The sequence below is a fragment of the Tenrec ecaudatus genome, chromosome 1 (genome assembly GCF_050624435.1).
Source record: "Tenrec ecaudatus isolate mTenEca1 chromosome 1, mTenEca1.hap1, whole genome shotgun sequence".
Taxonomy (NCBI): Eukaryota; Metazoa; Chordata; class Mammalia; order Afrosoricida; family Tenrecidae; genus Tenrec; species Tenrec ecaudatus.
Genome location: NC_134530.1, coordinates 8,672,453 through 8,697,005, shown reverse-complemented (window position 1 = coordinate 8,697,005; position 24,553 = coordinate 8,672,453). Strand labels below are relative to the sequence as shown.

The 24,553-nt window shown below is 47.3% G+C and overlaps 1 protein-coding gene across 1 annotated transcript in view; it reads right to left on the bottom strand.

Moving 5' to 3' along the window:
* The window catches only part of MUC16 (mucin 16, cell surface associated), a 114,674-nt gene extending 98,292 nt beyond the window's left edge, over positions 1-16,382 (bottom strand). Inside the window, exon 1 of the mRNA XM_075540771.1 lies at positions 572-16,382. Within this exon, the coding sequence (XP_075396886.1) occupies positions 572-16,382 (15,811 nt within the window). The remainder of the gene's footprint in view (positions 1-571) is intronic.
* Positions 16,383-24,553: the final 8,171 nt, after the last annotated feature.

Sequence of the window (24,553 nt, the reverse complement as noted above, 5' to 3'; positions counted from 1 at the left end):
AGGCTAGTGCTGGGTGGCGAATGGGTGGCAGTAAATGTGGAAGAGGTGAATGACGTTGAAGCCAATGAAGGCACACTATCTGAGATTGTGGAAATAAGATCAACCCCAGGGCTTGCTTCTGTCCTAGAGAATGAACTGGATGAAAGGGGAGCCAAGTTGGTGCCCAGAATTCCAGTTGTGCCAAAGGAAGTCGTGAACTCTGGCAGAGACGGGATCGGTGTGTCAGCTGGGATAGTCTCCGTTGATGGCAGCATGTCTGTGATTGAGGGATGGGTACTTTCTGATACAGATGCAGTCAGGGTGGCTTCTGGGGAGGTCACCCCAGAAGACCCTATCATAGAGGGAGACGTGTAAAGATGAGGGGCTGTTCCCACAGGAATTTGAGGGAACGGTGAAAACTGAGATTGATCGGAGGCTGACATTGTCACAGAAGAAGTGACGTCTGTCTTGGGAGCCTTCAATAGATGAGTGGATGCAGGAGGGTGTGTGGGTATGGCTGAGCCTCTGTGCAGAGATGTGCTCGTATCTGTGAGTCCAGGAGTCAGGTGTGAAAGTGGTAATGGTTCAATACTTGTGGTCCCTAAAGAGGCTGGCATTACTGGGGGAACAGAGGTGGTCTCCATTGCAATGGCAGTAGTCACGAGATATGTGGTTCTGGTGGAGGCTGAGGACGTTGTTTCGTGTGTGGAACTGGTGGTCATCCGAGTGGCCGTTGTATTTGTAGAAAGGTGAATTGCCTCTGTCTCCAGGGTGGTTTCTGGTGTGGAATTCATCACAACTGAAGGGGTGCTCAAAATTGAAGGTGAACTTGAACCAGGTTTTAAGCTCGTTCCTAACATGGCGGATGTTGTCAGTAGGTCAGGCGTGAACGCTGAGGTCACAGGAAGAGGAGAGGGACTGGACTCTTTGAACGCTGAAGAAATAGGAGAAGATGAAGTCGTGGCAGTGATAGGTGCTAGGGAAGAGAGAAAGCTGGTTTCTTCAACAGAGGGAGAGCGTGACACATCCTTAGAATCTTTGCTCATAGGAGTAGTCCTCTCCGAATGTGGAAAACTCTGAGTCAAAACTGAAGAAGTCCCTGGCCATGAGGTTGTGGCTGATGTGTCCAGAGGAAGGATGTCTGTTTCAGGCTCCAGAGTGAATCCTTCAGTATTTTTCATGAGAGAGGAGGTGGATGGGCTGACACTGTTTTCTGTCAGAACATCAGCAGAACTTACGGTCTGATCGGAGACTGGGTGGGACATTCGGTCTGACGATGTGACTTCAGTTCTGGAGGCTGTAGCAGTGCCAATGGACACATGAGATAGGACAGGTTTTGTCTCTGTGGCAGAGTAAGGTGCCTGTGGAGTGCTGGGCTCTCTCAATCCAGTGGTCAGAGTAGAAGTTAACTCATTCTCACTTTTTGTGGTCTCAGAGAAGACAGGAGTTAATACAGAAACAATGGTGTGCCCAAAGATGGAAGTGGTAATAGGTGGGGCTGTAGCCCCTGAGGAAGAAAACAGGGTCTCTTCCGTAGAGTCTGTGGATAGTTGGCCCAAGGTAGTTGTAGACAATGATGGAGGGGCAGTAGTTAAAGTCTGTGTGGTGAAGGTCATGTGTGCAGCCGACTCAGTCTCAGTAAAGGAGAGAGTGGCTGTACTGCTGGTGTCTGCTGAAATTCCTGGGGAGGGCGTCGGCTTGGTAGAACCTAGCATGAGTGTACTCTCAGTCGATGCAAACTCTGTATTTGTGAGCTCAGTCGTGGAAGCATCTGTTGACACCTGGGAGAGAATAGACAATGCTTCGGGAGTAGAGCTGCTTTCTTGGGTTGTGCTGGTCTCTGTCATTCCAGTAGTAATGGAGGAGGATGGCTTTGTGTCAACCTCGGTGGTCTCCGAAGGTGCAGGTGCTGATGGGGAAACAGTGAAGTCTATCACGCTAGAGGTGGCAAGCACCGGAGATGCGATGCTGTATGGTTGTGAGTGAGCTGGCACAATGGAAAGTGATACATGCTCAGAACTGCTGGGACTCATAATACCCATCAACTCTGTGGAAGGGTGACTTGCCTCTGTGTGGATGGTGAATTCAGAGATGGTCCTTGTATCACCTGAGGTGCTGCTCTTTTCTGGAGTTGGTGTGCCAGCAGGTCCCAAGCCTGTGGACAGATTAGGCGTAGTCTTCACTGGACCCACGGTGACAACTGAGGTCCCAAGGAGAGGAAAGAAGGAACTGTACCCTTCTAACCCAGGAGACACCGAGGAATGTGAGACTTTGGTGGCAGTAGTAGGGCCTATAGTAGAGAGAGTGCTGGTTTCTTCCATGGAGAAAGAGCTGGACACGTCCTTAGGACTTCTACTTGTAAGAGTAGTCATCTCTGAAAATGGAAAACCCTGAGTCGAAACTGAGGGAGTCCTTACCCACGGGGCTGTGGTTGATGTGTTCAGAGTAAAGAGAGCTGTTTCAGGTGTGAGAGTGATGCCTTCGGAGTCTTTTAAGAGAAGGGGGGTGGATGGGCTCATGCTGCTTTCTGTCGGAACATCACTAGCACTTTTGGTCTGATCAGGGACTCGGTGGGATATTCTGTCTGATGAGGTGACTTCGCTTCTGGAGGCTCCAGCTGTAGCAGTGCCAATAGACACATGAGATCGGACAGGCTTTGTTTCTGTGGCAGAGTAGTGGGGTACCTGTGGAGGGCTGGACTCTCTCAATCCTGTGGTCTGAGAGGAAATGGACTCACTTTCACTTGGAGTTGCTACAGAGCCAGTGATGTCCCTTATGATGGAAGTGGTAACCAGTGGAGATGTGGCCCTAGATGGCCTCGAGGAGGAAAATCGTGTCTCTTCGTTTGAGACTGTGGATAGAGAACCCAAGGTATTCACATCTAGTGGTGTAGCCTCAGATGAGATAGGCTCTGTGGTGACGGTCACACTTGAAGTCATCTCAGTCTTTGTGAACGAGATAGAGGCTGTACTGCTGGTTTCTGGGGACCATGTGGACTGAGCAGAACCTGAGAAAGGTGTTCTACCAGAGGATGGGATTTTTGTCTTGGAGAGCTCAGTAATAGGAGCATCTGTGGACACAGGAGATAGAAAAGTGTATGTTTCAGTGGCTGAGCTGGATCCTGGGGAAGTGCTGTCCTCTGCCATTCCGGTAGTAAGGGAGGAAGACGGCTTTGTCTCAGTTCTTGTGGCCTCAGAAGATGCGGGTACTTCTGTGGAAACAGTGAAGTGCGCCATGCTGGAGGTGGCGACCCCTGGAGAGGTGATGCGGTCTGGCTCTGAGTGAGCCGGGACCAAGGAAAGTGATGGATGTGCTGAACTGCTGGGACTCATAAGCCCCGTGATTTCTGCGGAAGGCTGACTTGCCTCTGGGCGGACGGTGGATCCAGAGAAGGTCATTGTGTCATCTGAGGTGCTGCTCATTTCGGAAGGTAGCCGGCTGCTGGGTTCCAAGCTTGTCTGCAAACTGGCTGTGGTCTTTTCTGGGATAGAAGTCTCAAGGAGAGGAGAGGAAGAACTACCCCTTTGTAACATGGGGGACTCAGAATGAAATAAGGTTTGGGCAGTAGTGGGTGTCATGGAAGAGAGTGAGCTGGGTTCTTCCATGGAAAAAGAGCTAGGCACCTCCTTAGGACCTCTGCTGATAAGAGTTGTCATTTCTGAATGTGGAAAACCCTGAGTCAAATCTGAGGGAGACCCTACCCCCGAGGCTGAGACTGATGTGTCCAGAGTAAATGTGTCTGCTTCAGCTGCGAGAGTAATTCCTTCAGAGCTCATGAAATGGGAGGCGGATGGACTGATACTGTTTTCCATCAGTACATTGGTAGAACTTTTGGTCTGATCAGGGACTGGGTGGGATATTCTGTTGGAAGATGTGACCTCAATTCTGGAGACCTCAGTTGAAGCCATTCCTCCGGACGACGCGTGAGATAGGACAGGTTTTGTCTCCGTGGCAGAGTAAGATATCTGGAGAGTGCTGGACTCTCTTAGTCCAGGGGCCAGGGAAGGAGTGAACTCACTTTCAATAGCTGTGGTCTCAGAATAGACAGGAGTTACCTCAGACACAGTCGTGTGCCCTATGATGGAGGTGGTAACCACTGGAGATGTGGCCTCAATTGGTCTTGAGGAGGAAAATTGTGTCTCTTCCATAGATAGTGGACCCAAGGTAGTTGCCTCTTGTGATGTGGGCTCAGAAGAGACAGTCTGCGTGGAATTAGTCACATGTGAAGGTGGTTCCGTTTCATAAAGGGACAGAGAAGAACTACTGCTGGTTTGTGGAGACATTCCCGGAGACCATGCGGACAGAGTCAAACCTGGGGTGGGTGTTCTGTAAGAGGACAGAATCTCTGTGTTGGAGAACTCCGAAGTAGAAGCATCTGTTGACACATGAGAGTGACTAGAAGATGTCTCAGTGGCTGCACTGGATCCCTGGGGGGCGCTGGTCTCACTCGTTCCAGTAATAATGGAAGATGGCGGCCTTGTCTCAATCTTTGTGGTCTCAGAAGATGCGGGTACTTCTGTGGCAACAGTGAAGTCCATCACGCTGGAGGTGGCAACCCCTGGAGATGTGGTGTTGTGTGTTTCAGAGTGGGCTGGAACAAAGGAAAGTGCTATGTGCTCAGAACGGGTGGCACTCACAAAGGCCGTAGTTTCTGTGGAAGGGTGAATTGCGTCTGTGTCAATGGTGGCTTCGGAGGTGGTCAGGGTATCATCTGAGGTGCTGCTCATTTGTGAAGCTGACCTGCTGTCAGGTGTCCAGCTTGTATCCAAACTGGCTGTAGTCTTCTCTGCATCAGAGGTGACAACTGAGGTTCCAGGGAGGAGGGAGGAAGAACTGCTCCCTGCTAACGTGGAGGACAAAGAGGATTGCAAGATTCGGGCAGTAGTAGGGGCCATGGAAGAGAGTGAGCTGGCTTCTTCCTCAGAGGGAGTGCTTGACCCATCCTTAGGACCTCTGCTCAGAAGAGTCGTCATTTCTGAATGTGGAAAACCCTGAGTCAAGAGGGAGGGTGTCCTGACCCATGAGGCTGTGGTTGAGGTGTCCAGAGTAAGGATATCTGTTTCAGTGGTGAGAGGGATGCCTTTAGAATCTTTCTTGATTGGGGAGGTGGCTGGGCTGATGCTGGTTTTTCTCAATACAGCAGTAGAACCTATGGTCTGATCCGGGGCTGCGATGGATATTCCACCTGACGATGTGACTTCAGTTCTAGAGACCTGAACTGTGGCAGTGCCACTGGACACATGAGATAGGACAGGTTTTGTCTCTGTGGAAGAGTCGAGTAACTGCACAGTGCTGGACTCTCTCAATCCAGTGGTCAGAGAGGAAGTTAACTCACTCTCAGTCTTTGGGGTCTCGGAGAAGACAGACATTGATGCAGAAGCAGTGGTCTGACCTATTATGGAAGTGGTCGCCGGGGGAGATGTGACCCTAGGTGGACTGGAAGTTAAAAATTGGGTCTCTTCCAAAGCGTCTGTGAACAGGGTGCCTAAAGGAGTTGCATCCAATGATGTAGGCTCAATAGAAACAGTCTGTGTGGGGTAAGTCGTGTGTGCAGCTGGCTCCGTCTCAGTAGGGGAGATAGAGGCTGCACTACTGGAGTCTGACATGATTTTTGGAGTCCATGTTGACTTAGTAGAATCAGGGATGGGTGTTCTATCAAAGTATGAAAAGCCTGTGTTGGAAAGCTCTGTAGCAGAAACATCTGTTGACACCTGGGATAGGACAGTGTATATCCCAGTGGCTGAGCTAGACCCCTGGGAAGTGCTGGTCTCTCTCATTCCAGTAATAAGAGGGAAAGATGGCTTTGTCGCAGTCCTTGTGGTCTCGGAAGATGCAGGCGCTGATGTGGAAACCGTGAAGTCCACTATACTGGAAGTGGCACCCCCTGGAGATGTGATGCCGTGTGACTCAGAGTGGGCATGTTCAGAACTGGCAGCACTCGTGACGCCTGGTGTTTCTGTGGAAGGGTGAATTGCCTCCATGCGTATGGTGGCTTCCGGGGTGGTCAATGTACCATCTGAGGTGCTGCTCCTTTCTGGAGGTGGTCTGCTGCCAAGTCCCAAGCTTGTTTTCACTTTGGTTGTCGTCTTCTCTGGGCCAGCAGTGACAGCTGACGTCCCAAGTAGAGGCGAGGAGAGACTGGCCCCTTGTAACACAGCTGACCCAGAGGAAAGGGAGATGTTCTCCGCAGTAGGTGCCATGGAAGAGAGAGAGCTGGCTTCTTCCAGAGAAGGTGTGCTTGACACCTCCTTAGGGCTTCTGCTCATAAGAGCCGTCATTTCTGAATGTGGAAAACCCTGAGTTAAAACAGAGGGAGCTCCTGACCACGAAGTCGTGGTTGGTGTGCCCAGGGTAATGATACCTCTTTCAGTGGTGACAGTGATTCTCTCAGAAGCTTTCCTGAGAGGGGAGGTGGATGGATTGAAGCTGGTTTCTGTCAGCCCATCAGTAGAACCTTTGGTCTGATCAGGGGCGGGGTGGGATAGTCTGTCTGAGGATGTGACTTCAGTTCTGGAGACCTCAGCTGTGGAGGATCCTCTGGACACATGAGATAGCACAGGCTTTGTCTCGGGGGCAGAGTAAGGAACTTGGGCAGTGGTAGATTTTGCATTCTCAGAGAAGACAGGGGTTAATTCAGACACAGTGGTGTCCCTTATGTTGGAGGTGGTAATTGGTGGGGATGTGAGCCTCGTTGGCCTTGAGGAAGAATCTTGTATCACTTTCATCGAGACTGTGGACTGTGTGCTGAAAGTAGTTGTATCCAGTGATGTAGGCCCAGTAGAAACACTCTCTGAGGTGAACGTTCTGTATGCTGCTGGCTCAGTTTCAGGATGGGCCATTGTGGATGTACTGTGGACTTCTGAAGAGACTCCCAGAGACCACGTGGTAGAATCTGGAACTAGGGTTTTATCAGAGGATGAAAAGCCTGTCTTGGGGAGGTCAGTAGTAGAAGCATCTGTTGACACATGAGCTAGAATAGAGGATGTTTCTCTGAGTGAGCTTGTTTGTTGGGAGGTGCTGGGCTCTCTTGTGTCAGTAGTAACTGACGATGAGGGCTCTGTCTCAATCCTTGTGGTCTCAGAAGATGCTGATGTGGAAACTGTGAGGTCTACAAGGCCGGAGGTGCCAACCCCTGCAGAGGTGATGCTGTATGGCCCTGACTGGTCTGGAGCAAAGGAAAGTGAGACAGGTTCAGAATGGGTGGCACTCACAAAGCCCGTTGTTTCTGTGGAAGGGTGAATTGCCTCTGTGTCTATGGTGGCATCAGTGGTGCTCAATGTGTAATCTGAGGTGCTGCTCTTATCTGGAAGTGAGCTGGTATCACGTCCCAAGCTTGTCTTGAAATTGGCTGTAGTCTTCTCTGAGCTAGACATGATAACTGAGGTCTTCAGGAGAGGAGAGGAGACACTGCCCCCTTGTAACATGGATGACACAGAGGAAAATGAGGTTTCGGCAGTAGAAGAGAGAGGGCTGGCTTCTTCCACAGAAGGAGAGCTTAAAACACTATTAGGATCTATGTTCATATGAGTAGTCATCTCTGAATGTGGAAAACTCTGAGTCGAAACCGCGGGAACCTCTGTCCTCGAGGCTCTGCTTGATGTGTCCGAAGTACGCATGCCTGCTTGAGCGGTGAGAGTCATTCCTTCTGAGCCTTTCATGAGAGGGGAGGTTGATGGACTGACATTGCTTTCTGTCAGTGTATTTGAAGAATCTTTTGACTGATTTGGAGTTGGGTGGGACATTCTGTCCAACGATATGTCTTCTGTAGCAGCTGTGACAGGACCAGTGGATGAATGAGACAGGACAGATTTTGTCTCTGTGACAGAGTAGGGTCCCTGTGGAGTGCTGGACTCTCTCCTTCCAGTGGTCAGGAAGGAAGGTAACTCACGCTCACTCTTTGTGGTCTCAGAGAAGACAGGACTTAATGCAGACACAGTGGTGTGTCCTGTGCTGGAGGAGGTAACCAGTAGAGGAGTGGCCCTAGTTGGCTTTGATGAGGAAACTTGTGCCTCTTCCATGGAGACTGTGGATAATGGGCCCAAGGTAGTTGTAGCCAGTGTGCTGGCCTCAGTCGAAACAGTCTCTGTAGCGAAAGCCACATGTTCAGCTGGCTCAGTCTCCGTAAGGGATATTGTGGATATACTGCTGGTTTCTGAAGGAATTCCTGGAGACCATGTTGACAGAGTAGACCCTGGGATGGGGGTTCTATCAGTGACTGGAATGTCTTTCTTGGATGGCTCAGTAATAGAAGTCTCTGTTGACACTGGAGTTAAAATAGTGTATGCTTCCATGGTTGAACTGGCTCTTGGTGAAGTACTGTTCTCTCTCCATTCAGTAGTAAGGGAGGAAGATGACTTTGTATCATTCCTGGTTGTTTCAGAAGGTGCAGATGCTGATGAGGAAACAGTTAGGTCTACCATGCTGGAGGTGGCAATCCCTGAAGATGTGATGCCCTTTGGCTCTGATTGGTCTGTGACAGAAAAGAGTGGCATGTGCTCAGAACTGGTGGTTTTCATAGCCTCTGTTGTTTCTGTGGAAGGATGAGTTGCCTCTGCGTCTATGGTGGTTTCAGAGGTGACCATTGTCCCATCTGCAGTGCTGCTTATATCTGGAGGTGGCCTGCTGCCAGATCCGAAGCTTTTGTCCAGATTGGCTGTAGTGCTGTTCTCTGGCTCCGAGGTGAGTACTGACATCCCAAGGAACGAAGAGGAGGGATTGACCTCTTGTAACATGGAGGACACTGAAGAAAGTGAAGTTTGAACGGTAGTCGATACCATGGAAGAGAGAAGGCTGCCTTCTTCCACAGAGGGAGAGCTTGATGCATCTGGAGGTCCGGTGCTCACAGGAGTTGTCATGCCTGAATGTGGAAAAGCCTGAGTCAAAGCTGGCAGGCTACCTGCCCAGGAAATTGTGGATGACATGTCTTGGATAAGTGCATCCTGTGGCGTAACCTTTGGAGGACCTGCTGTGATGGTGAAGGGCATTCCTGAAGACCCAGTCCTGAGAGGGTATGTGGAATGATAGGGACTGCTTTCTGTAGCTTCTTGAGAAGACTTTTGGAAGTGGGTAGTTCCTGGCATGGATGTTCCTCCAGAGGAGATGGCTTCCATGCTGGAAACCTCAGGAGCAATACCAGTGGAAACATAGAAAGAACCAGTATGTGCATCTGTAACTAAACTAGAATCCCGTGATGTTATGGTCTGCTTCTGTCCATGGGTCAGGGAGGAAGTTGATTCTGCCAGAGTCTGTCCCCTGATCTCAGTGTAGGCAGGCAGCGGTGTGGAAACACTGACTTCCGCCTTACTTGAGAGTGTAGCTGCAGAAGAGATCACCCTGGATGTCTCTGTAGGGCCCAGGAATGTAGAATGTACTCTATTTCCAGTACGAGTAGTCCTCACAGCTGTGTTTATGGAAGGACTGATTGCCTCCATATTCTTGGTGGCTTCAGAAATAGTCAATGTGTCACCTGAGGTGCTTCCAAGATCCGGAGGTGAGCTGGTGCCAAATTCTAGACTTGTATCCAATATGTTTGTGGTCCTTAATGGGATAGAGGTGAAAGTTGAGGTCCCATGAAGAGAAGAGGAGGTATTTTCACCTTGTGGGATGGAAGAAACCGAGGTAGATGAGCTCATGGCAAGAGTAGGTACTGGAGAATTGATTGAGTCAGTGTCTTTGATAGGGGATGCATTCATCCTGGACACATCCACAGGTTCTGTGCTTCTGAGAGTGATCACATCTGAGGGTTGTGGACCTTGAGTCACAGTTGAAGGTGTTCCTACTAAGGAGGCTGTGGTTGATGAATTCCAAGTAACTGAACCTGGGGATGTATCCCTGGGGACATCTGTTTGAGTGGTGAAGTCCACTGCCACAGATTCTGCCGTCAGAGGCAAAGTAGAGGAGATGGTATGGCTCTCTGTAATTAAGGTCGTTAGACCTTCAGATTCAGCAGGGCTTGAGTTGGATAGTCTCTCAGTGGATTTGGTTTCTATCCTGGAGATCTCAGTCATAGCAGCAGCTGTGGACACTTGGAGAAGAACAGGCGTTCTCTCTGTACTTGAGACTGTCACTTGGGAAGTAGTGTACTCACTCAATCTGTCAGTCAGGGAGGAATCTGACTTGCTGCCAATCCTTGTAGTTGGAGAGGATGCAGACATTGATGCAGAAACGGTGCTGTCCACCCTTTTGGAGGCAGTAACTATTGGAAACGTGGCCCTGGATGGTTCCACGGGAGCCGGGACAGAGGCAGGTGATACATGTCCAGAATTGGTTATTCCGACAGTTGACACTACTGTGTCTGTGGAAGGATGGATCATCTCTGTGCCAGTAGTGGCTTCCGAACTGGCCAGTACCTCGCTTGAGGTGCTGCTCCTATTTAAAGGTAAACTGGTGCCAGCTTTCCACTTTGTCTCCAAGTTATCTGTAGTCTTCTTTGGGGAAGAGTTGAGAATTGAGGTGATAGGAAGTGTAGAGGAGAGACTTTGCCCTTGAAATTTGGACGAAACAGCAGTGGGTGAGGATGTGGCAGAGATGGGTGTCAAGGAAGAGAGCGAGTTGGCATCTGTCTCAGAAGGAGGAGTTGATTCTTCCCCAGGACTTATGCTCTTGAGAGTGATTGTCTCTGACTGTGGAAAACCTTGAGTCAAATCCAAGGAAGTCCCTTCCCAAAAGGGTGTGGATGGCATGTTTAAGGTCTGTGCAGCCTGTGATGTAGGTCCAGAGGCACTTCTTTGGGAAGTTAAACTCCTTCCTTCAGAAGTCGCCATAAGAGGGGAGTTTGGAGGACTGGTGGGGCTCTCTCTTGTTATATCAGTTGGGGCTTTGGACTGATCTGGGTCTGGGTTGGTCATTCTGTCGGAGGATGTTTCTTCTATCTTGGAGACCTCAGTAGTAGCATCAATGGATGGTTGGGAAGGGAGAGGACTTAAATCGGTGGCTAAGACATTCATCTGTGAAGTGCTGAAATTGGCCAATCCAGGGGTTAAGGTAGAAGTTGTCTCACTGGAAATCCTTGTGATTTCAGGAAGTTCAGGCATTAACGTGGAATCTGTAGAGGTAACTAGTGAGGAAGTGCCCCCAGGTGTCCCTGAGGAGGCAAGCTGGGTGCCTTTCAAGGATATTGTGGGTAACGTGTCCAAGCTAAGTGCTTCTAGTGATGTAGTAGGCTCAGGAGAAAGAGTCTGTGTGGTGAGAGTCCTTTGTGCAGACCCTGTCATGGGAGGGGAGATGGTGGCTCTACTGCTGGTTCCTGAGATCCCCCAGGACCATGTTGACTGAGTAGAACCTAAGATGGGAGTTCTCTCAGAGGATGGAATCTCTGTCCTGGAGAGCCCAGTAGCACTGGTACTGGTAGACACCTCGGAAAGAACAGTGGATCGCTCCATGTCTGAGGCGGTCCCTTGTAATGTACTGGGATCCTTCATTATAGCAGTAAGGGAGGAAGATGACTCTGTCTCCATTGTTGTGGCATCAGAAGATGTAGGTGTTGCTGTGAAAGAAGTGATGTTTACCTTGGTGGAAACAATAGCCTCTGGGGATGCGACCTTAGATAACGGTGACTGGGCCAAGTCAGAGCGTGATGTGGGTCCAGGACTAGTGGCTGCCACATTGATCACTGTGTTTGTGGAAGAGTGGGTTGACTTTCTATCTGTGATCATTTGAGAAGTGACTAATATCTCGCTTGAGGTGAAGCTCAAATTTGGAAGTGAACTACCAGTGCTGGATTTGAAGCTTGGGCCCAACATGTGTGTGCTCTTCACCAGACCAGAAGTGATGAGTGGGGTCACAGGGCTAGGAGAGGAGAGACTGTACCCTTGTGATGTCGACAGTACAGGGGAAGGTGAGGTTGTGGCAGGGAAAGCAAACAGAGAAGAAGAGCTGGTTTCTTTTGATGAAAGAGGGCTCATCCTTGATACATCTTCAGAACTTGGGCTCATGGAACTGCTCATCTCTGAGGGTGGAAAGCCTTGAGTCACAACCGATGACAGCCCTGCCCAGGAGGCCATTGCTGATGTGTCCCGGGTAGGTACACCCTGTGAGGTAATCCCAGAAGAATCTGCTTGGGTGGTGAAGGGTATTTCTGAAGATTCTGTTCTGAGAGTGCGGGCGCCGCTCTGTATAGATGTGCTGGGAAAGGGTTTCAACTGAGTAGGGTCTGTGATGGATGTCTTGCTAGAAGATGTGAATTCTCTCCAAGAGACTGCAGGGGTAGCATCTTCAGTCGACACATGGGAAAGAATTGTACCTGCTTCTGCGACTGAGGTGGTCATCTGAGAGATCCCCATATTCTGCCATCCAGGAGTTTGGTTGGAGATTGTGTCTGTCTCTAGCCTATTGGTTTCAGAGGAGGCAGATGTTGATGTGGAAATTGTGGTAAGGGTAGTACTAATTGGATTTATAGCCTCAGAAGGCCTTGAGAAGGATAACTGGGTTCCTTCCCATGAGCCTGAGGTCGATGTGTCCAAAGTAAGTGTACTCAGAGATATATCCTCAGGAGAACTTCTCTGTGTAGGGAAGGTCATGCGTGTAGATTCTGACACAGAAGGAAAGAGAGAGGGTCTATTGCTACTTCCTGGAGAAATACCCGGAGACCCTGTTAACTCATTGAATGTGCTATCAGAGGAGGGAGACGTTGTCCTGGAGGACTCAGTGGTAGTAGTATCCATGGACACATCAGGAAGGACTGTGGCTTTCGCTTTTGTGACACTGGTTTCCAGGGAGGTGATGGTGTCCTTCAAGTTAGAGGTCAACGAAGACGTTGGCTCAATTCTGGTGGAATCAAACGAGGGAGGCATCGATGTGGGAACAGTCATATCTTCCAGTGCAGAAGTGTTAACTACTAGGGATGTGACCCCAAAGGCCTCTGAATGGGCCAGGGCAGAAGGGTGTGATTTGTGTCCAGAACTGGGAGCTCCCACTGTGGTCACTGGTGTCTTTGTGGAAGGGTGAATCACTTCTGTATCTGTGGTGTCTTCAGAAGTGGCTGATATCTCACTTGAGGTGCTATCCAGATTTGGGGATGAACTGGTATCAGTTTCTGAGCTCGTTTCCAGCATATCAGTCATCTCCACCAAATTTGAGGTGTGACTTGAGGTCACAAGAAAAGTAGCGGAGGGACTGTGCTCTTGCAATGTAGATGATGCTAGGGAATGTGTGCTTGTAGAAGGGATCAGTGTCAGGGAAGAGAGAGAACTAGTTTCTCCCACAGAAGAAGAGTTGATCCTTGGCACATCCTTGGAATCTGTATTCATAAGGGTGGTCATCTTGGAGTGTGGGAAACTCTCAGTCCCTGCCCCAAAAGCTGTGGTTGGTGAGTCCAGTGGCAGGGTACCTTGTGAGGTAGTCTCAGGGCCACTCACTTGGATGGTCAAGGTCATTCCTGTTAATTCAGTCCTGAGGAGTGAGGCAGAAGAGCTGGCAGTGCCCTTTGTAGCTGTAGCATGCATAGTTGGGAACTGAGCAGAGCTTGGAATGAATGTCTTGTTAGAGGGTGTTAATTCTGTCCAAGAATTCCCTGTATTAGCAGTGCCAGTGGATGTATGGGAAAGGAGACCTTCTGTCTCTGTGGATGAGCTGGTCACCTGGGAGGGGCTGGTCTCCCTCAGTCCATGGGTCAGATAGGCATTTGTCTCTGTCTCTGTCTCTCGTCTTTTGTTCTCAGAGAAGGCAGAGGTTGATGTGGAAACAGTGGTATCCCCTGTGGTGGCTCTGATACCCATTGGAGCTGTGGTCCCAGATGACTTGGAGAAGGATAGTCGGGTCCCCTCCCACAAGCCTGTGGTTGATGTGTCCAAAGTCGGTGTACTCAATGAGGTCACCCTGGAAGGATCTTTCTGGTTAGTGACAAGTGTTCTTGTCGATCCTGTTTGGAGAGGAGAGGAAGTGGGGGTGGCGCTCCTTCCTGTGAGGACATCAAATGAGTGTGTGGACCGAGACAGAGCTGGGCTGGGTATGATTTCAGAGGCAGTGACTTCATGCCTGGATCCCTCAGTGACAGCAGTGGGACCTGGGGCAAAGACAGCACTTGTTTCTGTGATTGAGCTGGTGGTTCTGTAAGCATTGGGATTGATCGTTGCGGTGGTTATGGAGGGGTCAGTCTCTGTTCCAGTCTGTGAAGACGCAGGCAAGAGAGGTGCTGATGTGTAGTCAATGGTATCTCCCAGGGTGGAGGAAGTAACCATTGGTGATGTGGCGCTGGGTGGCTCTGAGCGGACCAGGGCGGTGGAATGCAGTTTCTGTCTAGAACTTGGGGTCCGCACACTCGTCTCCACTGTGTTTATGGAAGTGGGAAGTGTTTCATTGTCTGTGGTGAGCGCAGAAGTAGCTCTTCTCTCTGAGGGGCTGGTTTTCAATGTGGGGAGTTGCCTTGTCACGGATTCCAAACTGGTGCTCAGCATAGCTGATGTCTGCAATACGTCGGAGGAGTCAATAGCCATCTTGATTGTTCCTCCCAAGGAAGAAGGGACACTTGGCACCTGAGTGTTCAGAGATGGGTTTGAGGTGGTTTCTTCCCCAGCCCAGGAGTCAGAGGTCCCTGTCCCCACTGTTGTAGGCGTACCTACCCCATGTGCTTGGGGACTTAGATCGGGAGTTCTTTTTGGGGGTGGGCTCACACTCAGAGTGGTGGCTGTCTTGGATGCATGAGTTGCAGACGTTGTGGTGGGGAGAGGAGGACTCTGCTCTGTCTCTCTGAGGCTTTGCCTCCCTGAGAAAGTGAGGATTGCATCGGACGTGGCCACACTTGGCATGCTTCCTACAGAGGAAAGCAGCTGGGTGGTGGTGACTGGACTGACGGCGCTCTCTAAATGGAGTCCTTGGGAAGTTGTGCTTCCTTGCGGAGCTGAGGTAGTGATTGTGACTGAGGATCTAGATCCCTCCACGGTCCAGTCCACCATGGATAGAGGATCAGGCAAACGTGTAGGCAGAGGGTGATTTGGGCCAGGGTAGTCCATAGAAGGCAAGGCTTCTGGTTCTGTTTCTCTGGGAGATGACCAACTTGTGCTTGAAACGTCAGGAACTAAGGTGCTTAGCCCCTCAACACCAGAAGAAACTGAGCTAGGAGTAGAGGCAGTTCTGTCCAAAGAACTCACTGCTCTCAAACTCCGGTGTGTCATTTCAGATGAAGCAAAGGAGGAAGGTGTGGCCAAGCTGATTTCAGCGACAGTCACAGGGCTGTAAGAAGGAGACACGGAGTCTGAGACCGTGGTGGATGCTGAGAATGAAGGTTTCCCTGCTACAGAAATTGCCTCGGGAGAAGACATGACTTCCAGACTTGAAGGGATAGTCCAGGGGCCTGATGGGGCAGAAGCAGCTGTGGAGGGCCAATTGAAAGGGTGCTTTTGTGAAGCTGTGCTCGTTTCGGCGGCCAGGACAGGATCGGTAGTGCTCACACTGCCCTCTGAGCTGGGCATGATAGTCCAACCAGAGCTTGTGCTCATGGTGGTGGTGCTACCTGGAGTGGGGGCGCCAGTCGGATCCCCTGTGCTCGTTCCTACAGATGAGGTCTGTGATAGTTGCCCAGGTGTAGAGGCACTGCCACGAGTTGCTACACTTGTGGTGGCCACCCGAGTCTTAAGATCCATGGAGGAGGATGTAACAGATGGCAAAGACCCTATCTTTTCTTCAGAAGAGTTAGAAGGATGGATGATGGATTGATCTTTAGTGTTCAGAGATACTGATGAAACAGATTGAGCTCCTGAGTTGGAATTGATGGATACGGTATCTATGGCCAAAGAGAATGCACTAAGAGTCTGCTCTCTCTCAGTTGTCTGCTGGGAAGCAGGGCTAGCCAATGAAAAAGTTCTATTTACAAGTATACTTATCTGCTGTTCAGGTGTCTTTTTACTTGGGTCACTGGAAGGATGGAGTGTGGTGCTAACCCAAGTCCTGGTGCTAAGTTTCGATCTGTCTGTCACTGAGGTCATGGATTCTCTTTGGATAGTTGCAGAACCTGGTGTGACCATAGAGTCTTCTAGAACAGTGGGAGATGTGCTCCCAGGAACATTTGTTTCCACTGTGGTCCCCCTAGTGGGCCCAGGCCACTTTGGAGACTGAGATGGGCTACTTGGCTTCTCAGTAGTGTGTCCAGGAGTTGATTCTGTGGGGATCAAAGATAATGTCCCCAATGACTGGCTGGTGCCTTTTGGTGTCCCAGAAGAGGGCCTGACCCAAGTCTCAGATGGGGAAAGGGAGAGTGAAGCCCTTTCGGTAGTCATCATTTCTTCAATTGGGAATTTGTCTGAGGCGGTGACTCTGGTGGGCAGGGGAGTGAGCTCAGTGCTGCTACTGCTTATGCCTGAGGACTGAAAGGTGGTCTCTGTGGAAGCAGTTGAAGTTGGCGTCTCCCATGTAGAACGTTTCACAGTTGACTTGGTCTCCTCGACGCTTTTGCTTTCGAGAGCTGTCATCATCTCTGTACTTCCTGTGGATGGGCCTGTGACCGACCAGAAAGCAAGTTGATGGAAGATATGCAAATGAGCCAGAAGGGGATTCCTTCTGGTTCCTAACATTATTTATTCCCTCAAGAGTTTTTGAGTCAAACTACTCTCTCTTTTGAAGGGGTTGGGTGGGTGTGGGCTAACTCTTCCGTATGCACGGTTCCATGATAAGGAACATGAGAACATATTGACCATTAATATGCTTATAGTGAAATGAGAGCTTTGAGCCATTTGGCTTGCTCATCAGAAATGGCTAGCTCCAGCTCAGTTTTTTTTCTATTTCTTAAAGAGAAATGTGCAATTATTTAAACACTTGGTTTCTCACTGAAAGGTTGGAAGTAAGGAGTGCCATTGTACTCTGGCACACACAGGGTCCCGTAAATTGGAACCAATTTGATGGCAATCTGGGTTTGGGATTGGACAACAAAATATGCAAAGGGCCAATCAAAGCTCTCTATCCATGTAAGAAGTGGTGCCAACCTTCTTCACACTTTTATCCTCTTAGCTTATGGCCCTCAGTGAATGGCTTTAAACTTCTAATCTCCTTTAGAAATCCCAAATCTGAGGACACTGCAAATCAATTTACGGATTAACACTTGAGAAGGAAGAGTGCAGGGTGGACGAGAGCATCATTCTTTCTCTTTACTTTCATCATCTTTCAAATCCATCCCCTTCTCAGAGCCTTCTTCCTATTCTCCATGAAAAGACTATTAGACTACCGCAGGAATGAGGGCAACTGGCCCCTCCAAGGACGCTCTTTCTGAAGACCATATTCTCCTAAACAATCTGATTCTCTCAGTAGTGCTTCATGACATATAACTATACAGTCAAAGAATATGGGCCCTTTATCTTCTGTGTCGTCTTAAGTACATCATCTCCAGAACACACATGATCTCTGGTTTAGAAAAATCCTGCATACTAGAATATTGGGAGTTATGCATATAATTGTTCCTTTGGGGTTTACTCCAATTGAGTTGATGCACTATCAGTTAAATAAATTAGGAATCCTGGTGGCACAAGGGGTTACATGTTGGGATACAAACCACAAGGTCAGTGAGTTTGAAACCACCAGCCTCTTCTCAGGGTAAATGTGAGGCTTTCTACTCTCACAAAGAGTTACAGTTTCAGAAAGCCACGGGAGTAATTCTGTCTTATCTATTAGGGTTGCTGTGAATGAGAATTGACTCAACAGCAGTGAGGTGTTTTGTTTTTCTTTTCTTTCAGATCATGTAAATTAGCAATAACTCATATGACTAATTAACCCCCTTGGAGTGAGGAACAATTATAAACATCTTCAGAGTACAGCAGCAAGAGCCAAAAACTCCACTACAACTCTGGTCATTTATTTCTTTAAACCATCTCTTCTGACTCCTGACATAAACAGAAAGTGCCCAAAGAGAAAATCTTTCAGTGAAATGCAGATGATGTCTAGACAGAGCCGGGCTGATCACAGTCTTAATAGACATGGGGTCATGAGCGGACCAAGTTGTGCTTCCTTGCACGTCTTGACTTGCCTCCTTGGTAGTGACTGCTATGGTTTCATCTGCCTCAGAATTAGGAGGAGATGGAAAGGTCAGTCTTGCATTCTCTTGGAAGACATGGAAATGTCCTCGTTTATCTCTGGGAATGAATTTAAAGAATAGCTACTCCCTTTCAAAAATAACTGCCTTTTTAAAGAGTAAAGACTTTTTTATTGCAGTAAATATCTGTGTGTGCATGCACACACACATTTTGCTATATATACATGTAAAAAATGATTTAACAACTCACTAAGAGGAACTGATCTCTGTCCTGAACACATCAGTAGCAGCAGCAATGAACTTTTGGGGAAAGACCATGCTTATATCTATGGTTGAGCTGCTATACTGGGAGACAGTGGCTTCCTGCAGTCCAGTGAGCTGCGTGAAAATAGATTCCTCCCCCAGGAATTTCAGCTGAAGAAGATTCATGCTCATAGTTGGTACTCTCCACAGCTGAGGCAATAACCATTTCAGAAAAGGCCGTGTACGACTATTGAGTGGATAGGGGTAGGGGTGTTCAGTTCAGTGCTAAGACTGGTGGCCCAAAAAGTGGTCAGTGATGCCTCTGTGGAAGGAAACTCAGCTTTGGGTTGGTGGTGACCTTCGGAGCAGCCATTCTCTCACCAGAGGAGTGAATAAGCATTGGATGTGTTGTGGCCCACAGTCTGAGTCCATGAGAGCTGTGGTCTTCACTGGATGAAAGATATAAGGGGATTTAGTGGTGATCTTAAGTGAAATAGCAGGAGCCCCCATCCTCTCAGTGGTCAGTGGCATTGTAGAAGTTCTATGTACCTCACTTCTAGGAATAGGCAAGTCTGTCATCTCTGTCCCTGGCCACCTGAACTCAGGGACCCCACTGTAAACATGGACTCTCCGGGTCCGTGTGGACTTCTGTCCTGATGTTGAAAAAGTTGTGGTGGAAATCAGATGGAATTATTCTCTGCCTCTCTTTCTGAGTAAAGGTGTCCTTGTGACAACCACGTGAGAGTTTCTGACCATCCGAGGAAATGAAATCCCAGCTGCATGGCCATGGAAGGATATGGTGATGCCCTAACCCAAACTCTGACCATAACCCTAAGAGAATTGTCCTGAGACTTAACCTATTATAATTACTGAACAGGCAGATTGTCTATTAGACAGGTAGAGGGTGGACTCAACAGTCCTAAGAGTGGGGAGGAGACTATAGCAGTCTATGTGTTTAAGTTACACAGAAGTGGTACAGACCTTTAGTGCTATTCTTTCAGGGCCTTTGGGTTTTTGTTTTTATATAAATCTCAGAACTGAAGTGTTTACCACATGATAATCATAGGATTTCATGGAAACAGATATAATTGTGTCCCCTGGACTTGAAGTTCTCACACTTGTGCGGACCTCAGCGACTTGAACTGAGTAAAAAGGAAGGCGGGTTGGCCATATTACTTCTAGTCAACATGACAGGGTGATGGGTTTCAATGATTGTTGCCAAGGAAGAAGAATGTGTATTTTCTATACAAATGACACTGAGTGAAACAGTGACATGTGAAGGGGTCGCTGTGTCTATAATGGTCCACTTTGCAATGAAGGTGGAGAAGTATTTCTAGCCCTTGTTACCTGGCTATTGCCTGCAGTCCCGGAGCCACCCGCTAAGCTAGATATTATAGTTGGAAGTGAACTTGTTCCTGTGAGATTGGAGTGGGGGCTCTGTCATCGCTTATTGGGCTTAGAGGGTATAATGTCACACACTTGGTCAAAAGTGGAGAGGTGGCGCCAATGGTTTCCCACCCTGTGATGGATTCAGATTTGGGCCTCCCTAAAGAGGAGGTAGCAGATCTGGGAGAGATGCAGTTTTCTGCCACACTGGTGAGGCCCATAGTGACTGGGCGTTCGGATTGGGAAAAGTCCAAGGTCCTGATGTAATAATGTGGTTTATGGGGGGTGATGCTCTAGTATCTGTGCCCCAAGGGGAGGTACCTACAGTCAGGTCACTCCCAACTGACTGCGCTGGTGATGGGATAGCAGGTGCCTAAGCTGTACTCATGGGTTCATTTGTCCTCTCTGCAGCTCTCACTGTCCTTTCACTCAATACACCGGAAGGAATGATGGTGGGGCTGACCTATGTAGGGGATCTGTGTTCAGATTCATCTATCACTGAGCTGGTGGTTATCTTTGATATTGTAAAAAACCTTGCTGCAGTGTCTTCTAGGTCTCTGGAATATATGGGAGGCAGCTCTTAGGGACAAATCTATTTCAGTTGTGTAGGTCTCAGAGCAGAGCTGGTTTACTTGCCAGTGCCTTTGGTTCCAATAGAATTTGCCTCCAAGAGTAAAGAGGACATTGTGCCCTGTGACTGACTAGGCCCTCTTGGTATCTGAGAATAGGGGTTGGCTCACGTCTCAGATAGGAATGGGAGAGTGAAGCCCTATCTATAGCCACTGTTCCTTCTGTTGGTTACACCACTGGTTTTGACTCCTATGTGTATATGAAGGAATCTTGTATTGCCATTCCCTTTGGTTTAAGGGAAGCCACCTTGGTATCTGCAGAAGTTTCTACCAGTCTTCCTACAGTGGACCCAGGCTCTTGGATATTGATGAGCTCCTTGGAGCTTAGATTTATGTAATCTTTGGATATTCCTGGACTTTTGTGGGCAAGTCTGTGACTAGAACAGCTCCTTGATTGGGAGATATGAAAGGAGGTAGAAGGGGAGTCCTTCTGGTTTTGATTTTCTTTCTTCTCTTCTTATAAACCTATCGGACGTATCCTCTTCCCATATTCTGGCCCTTTAAAACCAAACCGATTGCCACTGAGTTGATTCCATGTAACTAACTTATGGTGATCTTACGTATTATAGAGTAGAAATATGGCATAGAGGTTTTTTATTGTCATTTTTACAGAAGCAGATCACTAGCTATTTCCTCTTAGGTGATGCTGGCATAAGCCATCTACTTTTAGGTTAATAGTCAACTGCACACTACTTGTGCTGCCAAGGTAACTTTTCCCCTCTAGATGGAAGGAATCATTTTCTGTCCATATGTCTAACATGGGACATAATACCTTGGACTCTTGATGGCTAGCAAAGCTCATTTTGGCACTAAAGATTCCTCTGCTATCAAATTGATTTTATCTCATAGCAAACTTATCATATAAGGTAGAACTGCCCCTGTGAGTTTCCGAGACTATTATGCTATGGGAATTGTAAGTCTCATCTTTCTTCCATGAAGCAGCTGGTGGTTTCGAACTGATGAATTTTCACTATTATTAGAGTGAATGGTGAAGATTTCACTCAGGTATTAGGAAGAAACTCTCTCTTATCTTTTTATCCAGTTCCTCTTTGGGACCAGGAGCTAAACATTCTATAGAAATTAAGGTGGAGAACACATGCTAGAATTTTGCAAGACCAATGACTTGTTGATAGTAAATACCCTTTTTCATAACTCAGATAACTACTATACACACGAATTTCTCTAGAGGGACTACACCTAAAAATATTAACTACATCTTCAGGAAGGTATGATGAAGCAGCTCAATATCAGCAGCTAAAACCAGAGCAGGGGCCTACTGTGCAACAGACCATCAATTAGTCATATGTAAGCTCAGGATGAAGCTGAAGAAAAATTTTTTAAATTCACAAAAGTCAAAATGTAACCTTAAGTCTGTCCCCACCTACATTACGAGCACAGGTCAACAACAGATTTGATGCAATGCACACTAGTGACAGAAGATCTGATGAACTACAGAGGACATCAAGAACATCGTTAATGAAGAAAGCAGAAAGCAAAAGATCATTAAAAAGACTGGAAATAAATAAAAGATCAAATTGAATGTCAAGAGACTAAACCTTGCTGTTAACCATAGAGTAGCTAAAGCAAATGGAAGAAAAGATGAAGTCAAGGAGCTCAATAGAAAATTTCAACGGGCCGCACAAGAAGACAGATGCAAATCTTATAATGGAATGTGCAAAAACCTGTAAGTAGAAAAACAAAAGGGAAGAACATGCTCAGCATACCTAAAACTGGAAGAAATTAAGAAAAAATTCAAGCCTCAAACCACAAATTTGAAAGATTTTATAGACAAAATATTGAATGATGCAGGAATCATCAAGAGAAGATGGAAAGAATACAGAGTCATGGGATTGTAAAGAACGTTGAGATTCTACCATTTCAGAAGGTAGCATATGAGCAAGAACCAATGGTACTGTGAGAAGAAATTCAAACTGTGCTGATAGCATTAGCCAAAACCAAGGCTGGAAGAGTTGATGGGCTATCCGTTGAAATGTTTCAGAGAGCTGAAGGATACTCACTCATCTATGCCAAGGAATTTGGAAGACAGCTACTTGACCAACTGACTGGAAGTGATCCATATGTGTGCCCATTCCAAAGAAGGCAACACAGCAGATTGTTCAAACTATAAATGATGTAATAGATATCACACACAGTATCACCCAACAATGATTGTAGTAGTATGTTGACAAGGAACTAACTGCCAGAAGTTCAGGCAAGATTCAGAACAAGATGTGGAACAAGAGTTATCATTGCTGATGTCAGATCGATCTTGGCTCAAAGCAGAGAATAGAAGAAAGATGTTGACTTGGGTTTTATTGACTATGCCAAGGCATTTGACTATGTGGATCATAACAAATTATGCATCATTTTGATTGCCTGGAATAAGAATTCCAGAACACTTCTTTGTGCTCATATTAAACTTGTACATGGGTCAAGAGGCAGTTATGTGAGCACAATAAGGGAATGTTGCATGGCTGAAAATCAGGAAAGGTGTGTCTCAGGGTGGTATCCTTTTACCACGCTTATCCAATCTCACTGTTGAGCAAATCATCAGAGAAGATAGATTATATGAAAAAGTGTGTCATCAGGATTGGAGGAAAGCCTACTGACAATCTGTGATATGCAGGTGACACGACCTTGCTGGCCCAAAGTGAGGAGGACTTGAAACACTTGCTGATAAAGCCCAAGCATAACAGCTATAACTGTGTATTACAACTCAGTGTCAAGAAGACCGAAATTTTCACATCTAGACCAATAGGTAACATCATGGGAAATGAAGAAAAAGCTGAAGTTGTCAAGGATCTTGTCTTGCTTGGATCCACAATAAATGCTCATGGAAACAGCAAACAAGAGATCCAATGATGCATTGCTTTGGGTAAATCTGTGCACAAGACCTCTTAAGAGTGTTGAACAGCAAGGATGTTATTTGGGGGAATAAGTTGATCCTGACTCAATGCATGGTATTTTCCAATTCCCGCATATGTGAAAGTTGGGCATTACCTAAGGAAGACTGAAGAAGAGTTGATGCATTTGAATTCATGGTGCTGGTGAAGAATATTGAAAGTACCATGTGCTATGAAAAGAGAAAACAAGCCTATATTAAAAGAAGTACAGCCAGAGTGCTCCTTAGAAGAAACGATGGTGAGACGTCTTATATATGTTGGATATGTTGCCAGGAGAGACTAGTGTCTTGGGAAGGCATCATGCTTGGTAAAGTAGAGGGACACGTGGAACCTCCTTTTCCTTCAATGAGATGGACTGACAGTGACTGAAACAATAGACTCAAGTGTAAGAACAATTGTAAGGCTGGCACAAGAGACAGAGCAGTGTTTCTTTCTGTTGTGCATAGGGTCACTCTGGGTCTCAACAAGCTCAATGGCACCTACCAACATTTTAATCTGATAAATTGTCTTTCTCCTTAGGGCCTGAAAGTCTTATGTCTCTTGAAGGATACTGAGCTTCTGTCATGGGTACTGGAAAAATTTGGGAGTGGGCAATGGTGCTGGGTGAACAACATGACATATTTAATTATACATGTGAAGATTGTTAAAATGTCAAATGCTTTGTTCCTTATGTAGTAACCATATTTTTTTTAAAGGGTTTTAAAAAGAAAACAACATTAAGTGTCTAATTGAAAGGTAACTCCTTGGTTCAGTTTCAACAGGCTAGCAGAAGAGGAACATTGGCATCTTACTTCCTGTGTGTTTCTATATTCTTCCAACTTCTTCATCATGTTAGAGTTCTTTTGCCTTCCAGCACTGGAGTACATATCACATGGCTGTTTAGGAATCAGGACAACTGTCCTCAGCAACCTCCTCTCTACTGCAGCCCATTAATTTAAGTCCACGCCTCCAAAAAGGGCCAGCATTGTTTTATTATTATCTTTACTATTGATAAAAAATATTCGATTGGACTCAATGAATCATCCCAAATAGAGCAAACTTACACTATCTCATTCTCACCCTTCTCCTTCACTATTATCCTCTGCCCTTAATGATGGTCTCAGATACAGGAAGCCTGCTCACTGTTGGTCAGGGGATGTGGAGAGAAATTATCTTGTGTCATCTAAGTGTGAAGTGATTGGCTCCTGATCATTTAAATCAACAAACTAGAAGTGTTGAATGTTAGGAGTGAATAAAATCTTCATTAAAAATATCAATAGCCTCTGTGTACAATAGCAGGAAGTCACTCTCCTATAGAAATACTTGGGTGATGTAGACAGTTAACATGCTTGACTGCTACCTGAAAGGATTACGATTCAACTTTACCCAGAGGTCCTTCAGATGAATGGACTGGCAGTTTCATTCTTAAAAATCAGCCAACGACTTTCACTTAATTCTAGCTCCATGGCCCTGCTCAATGC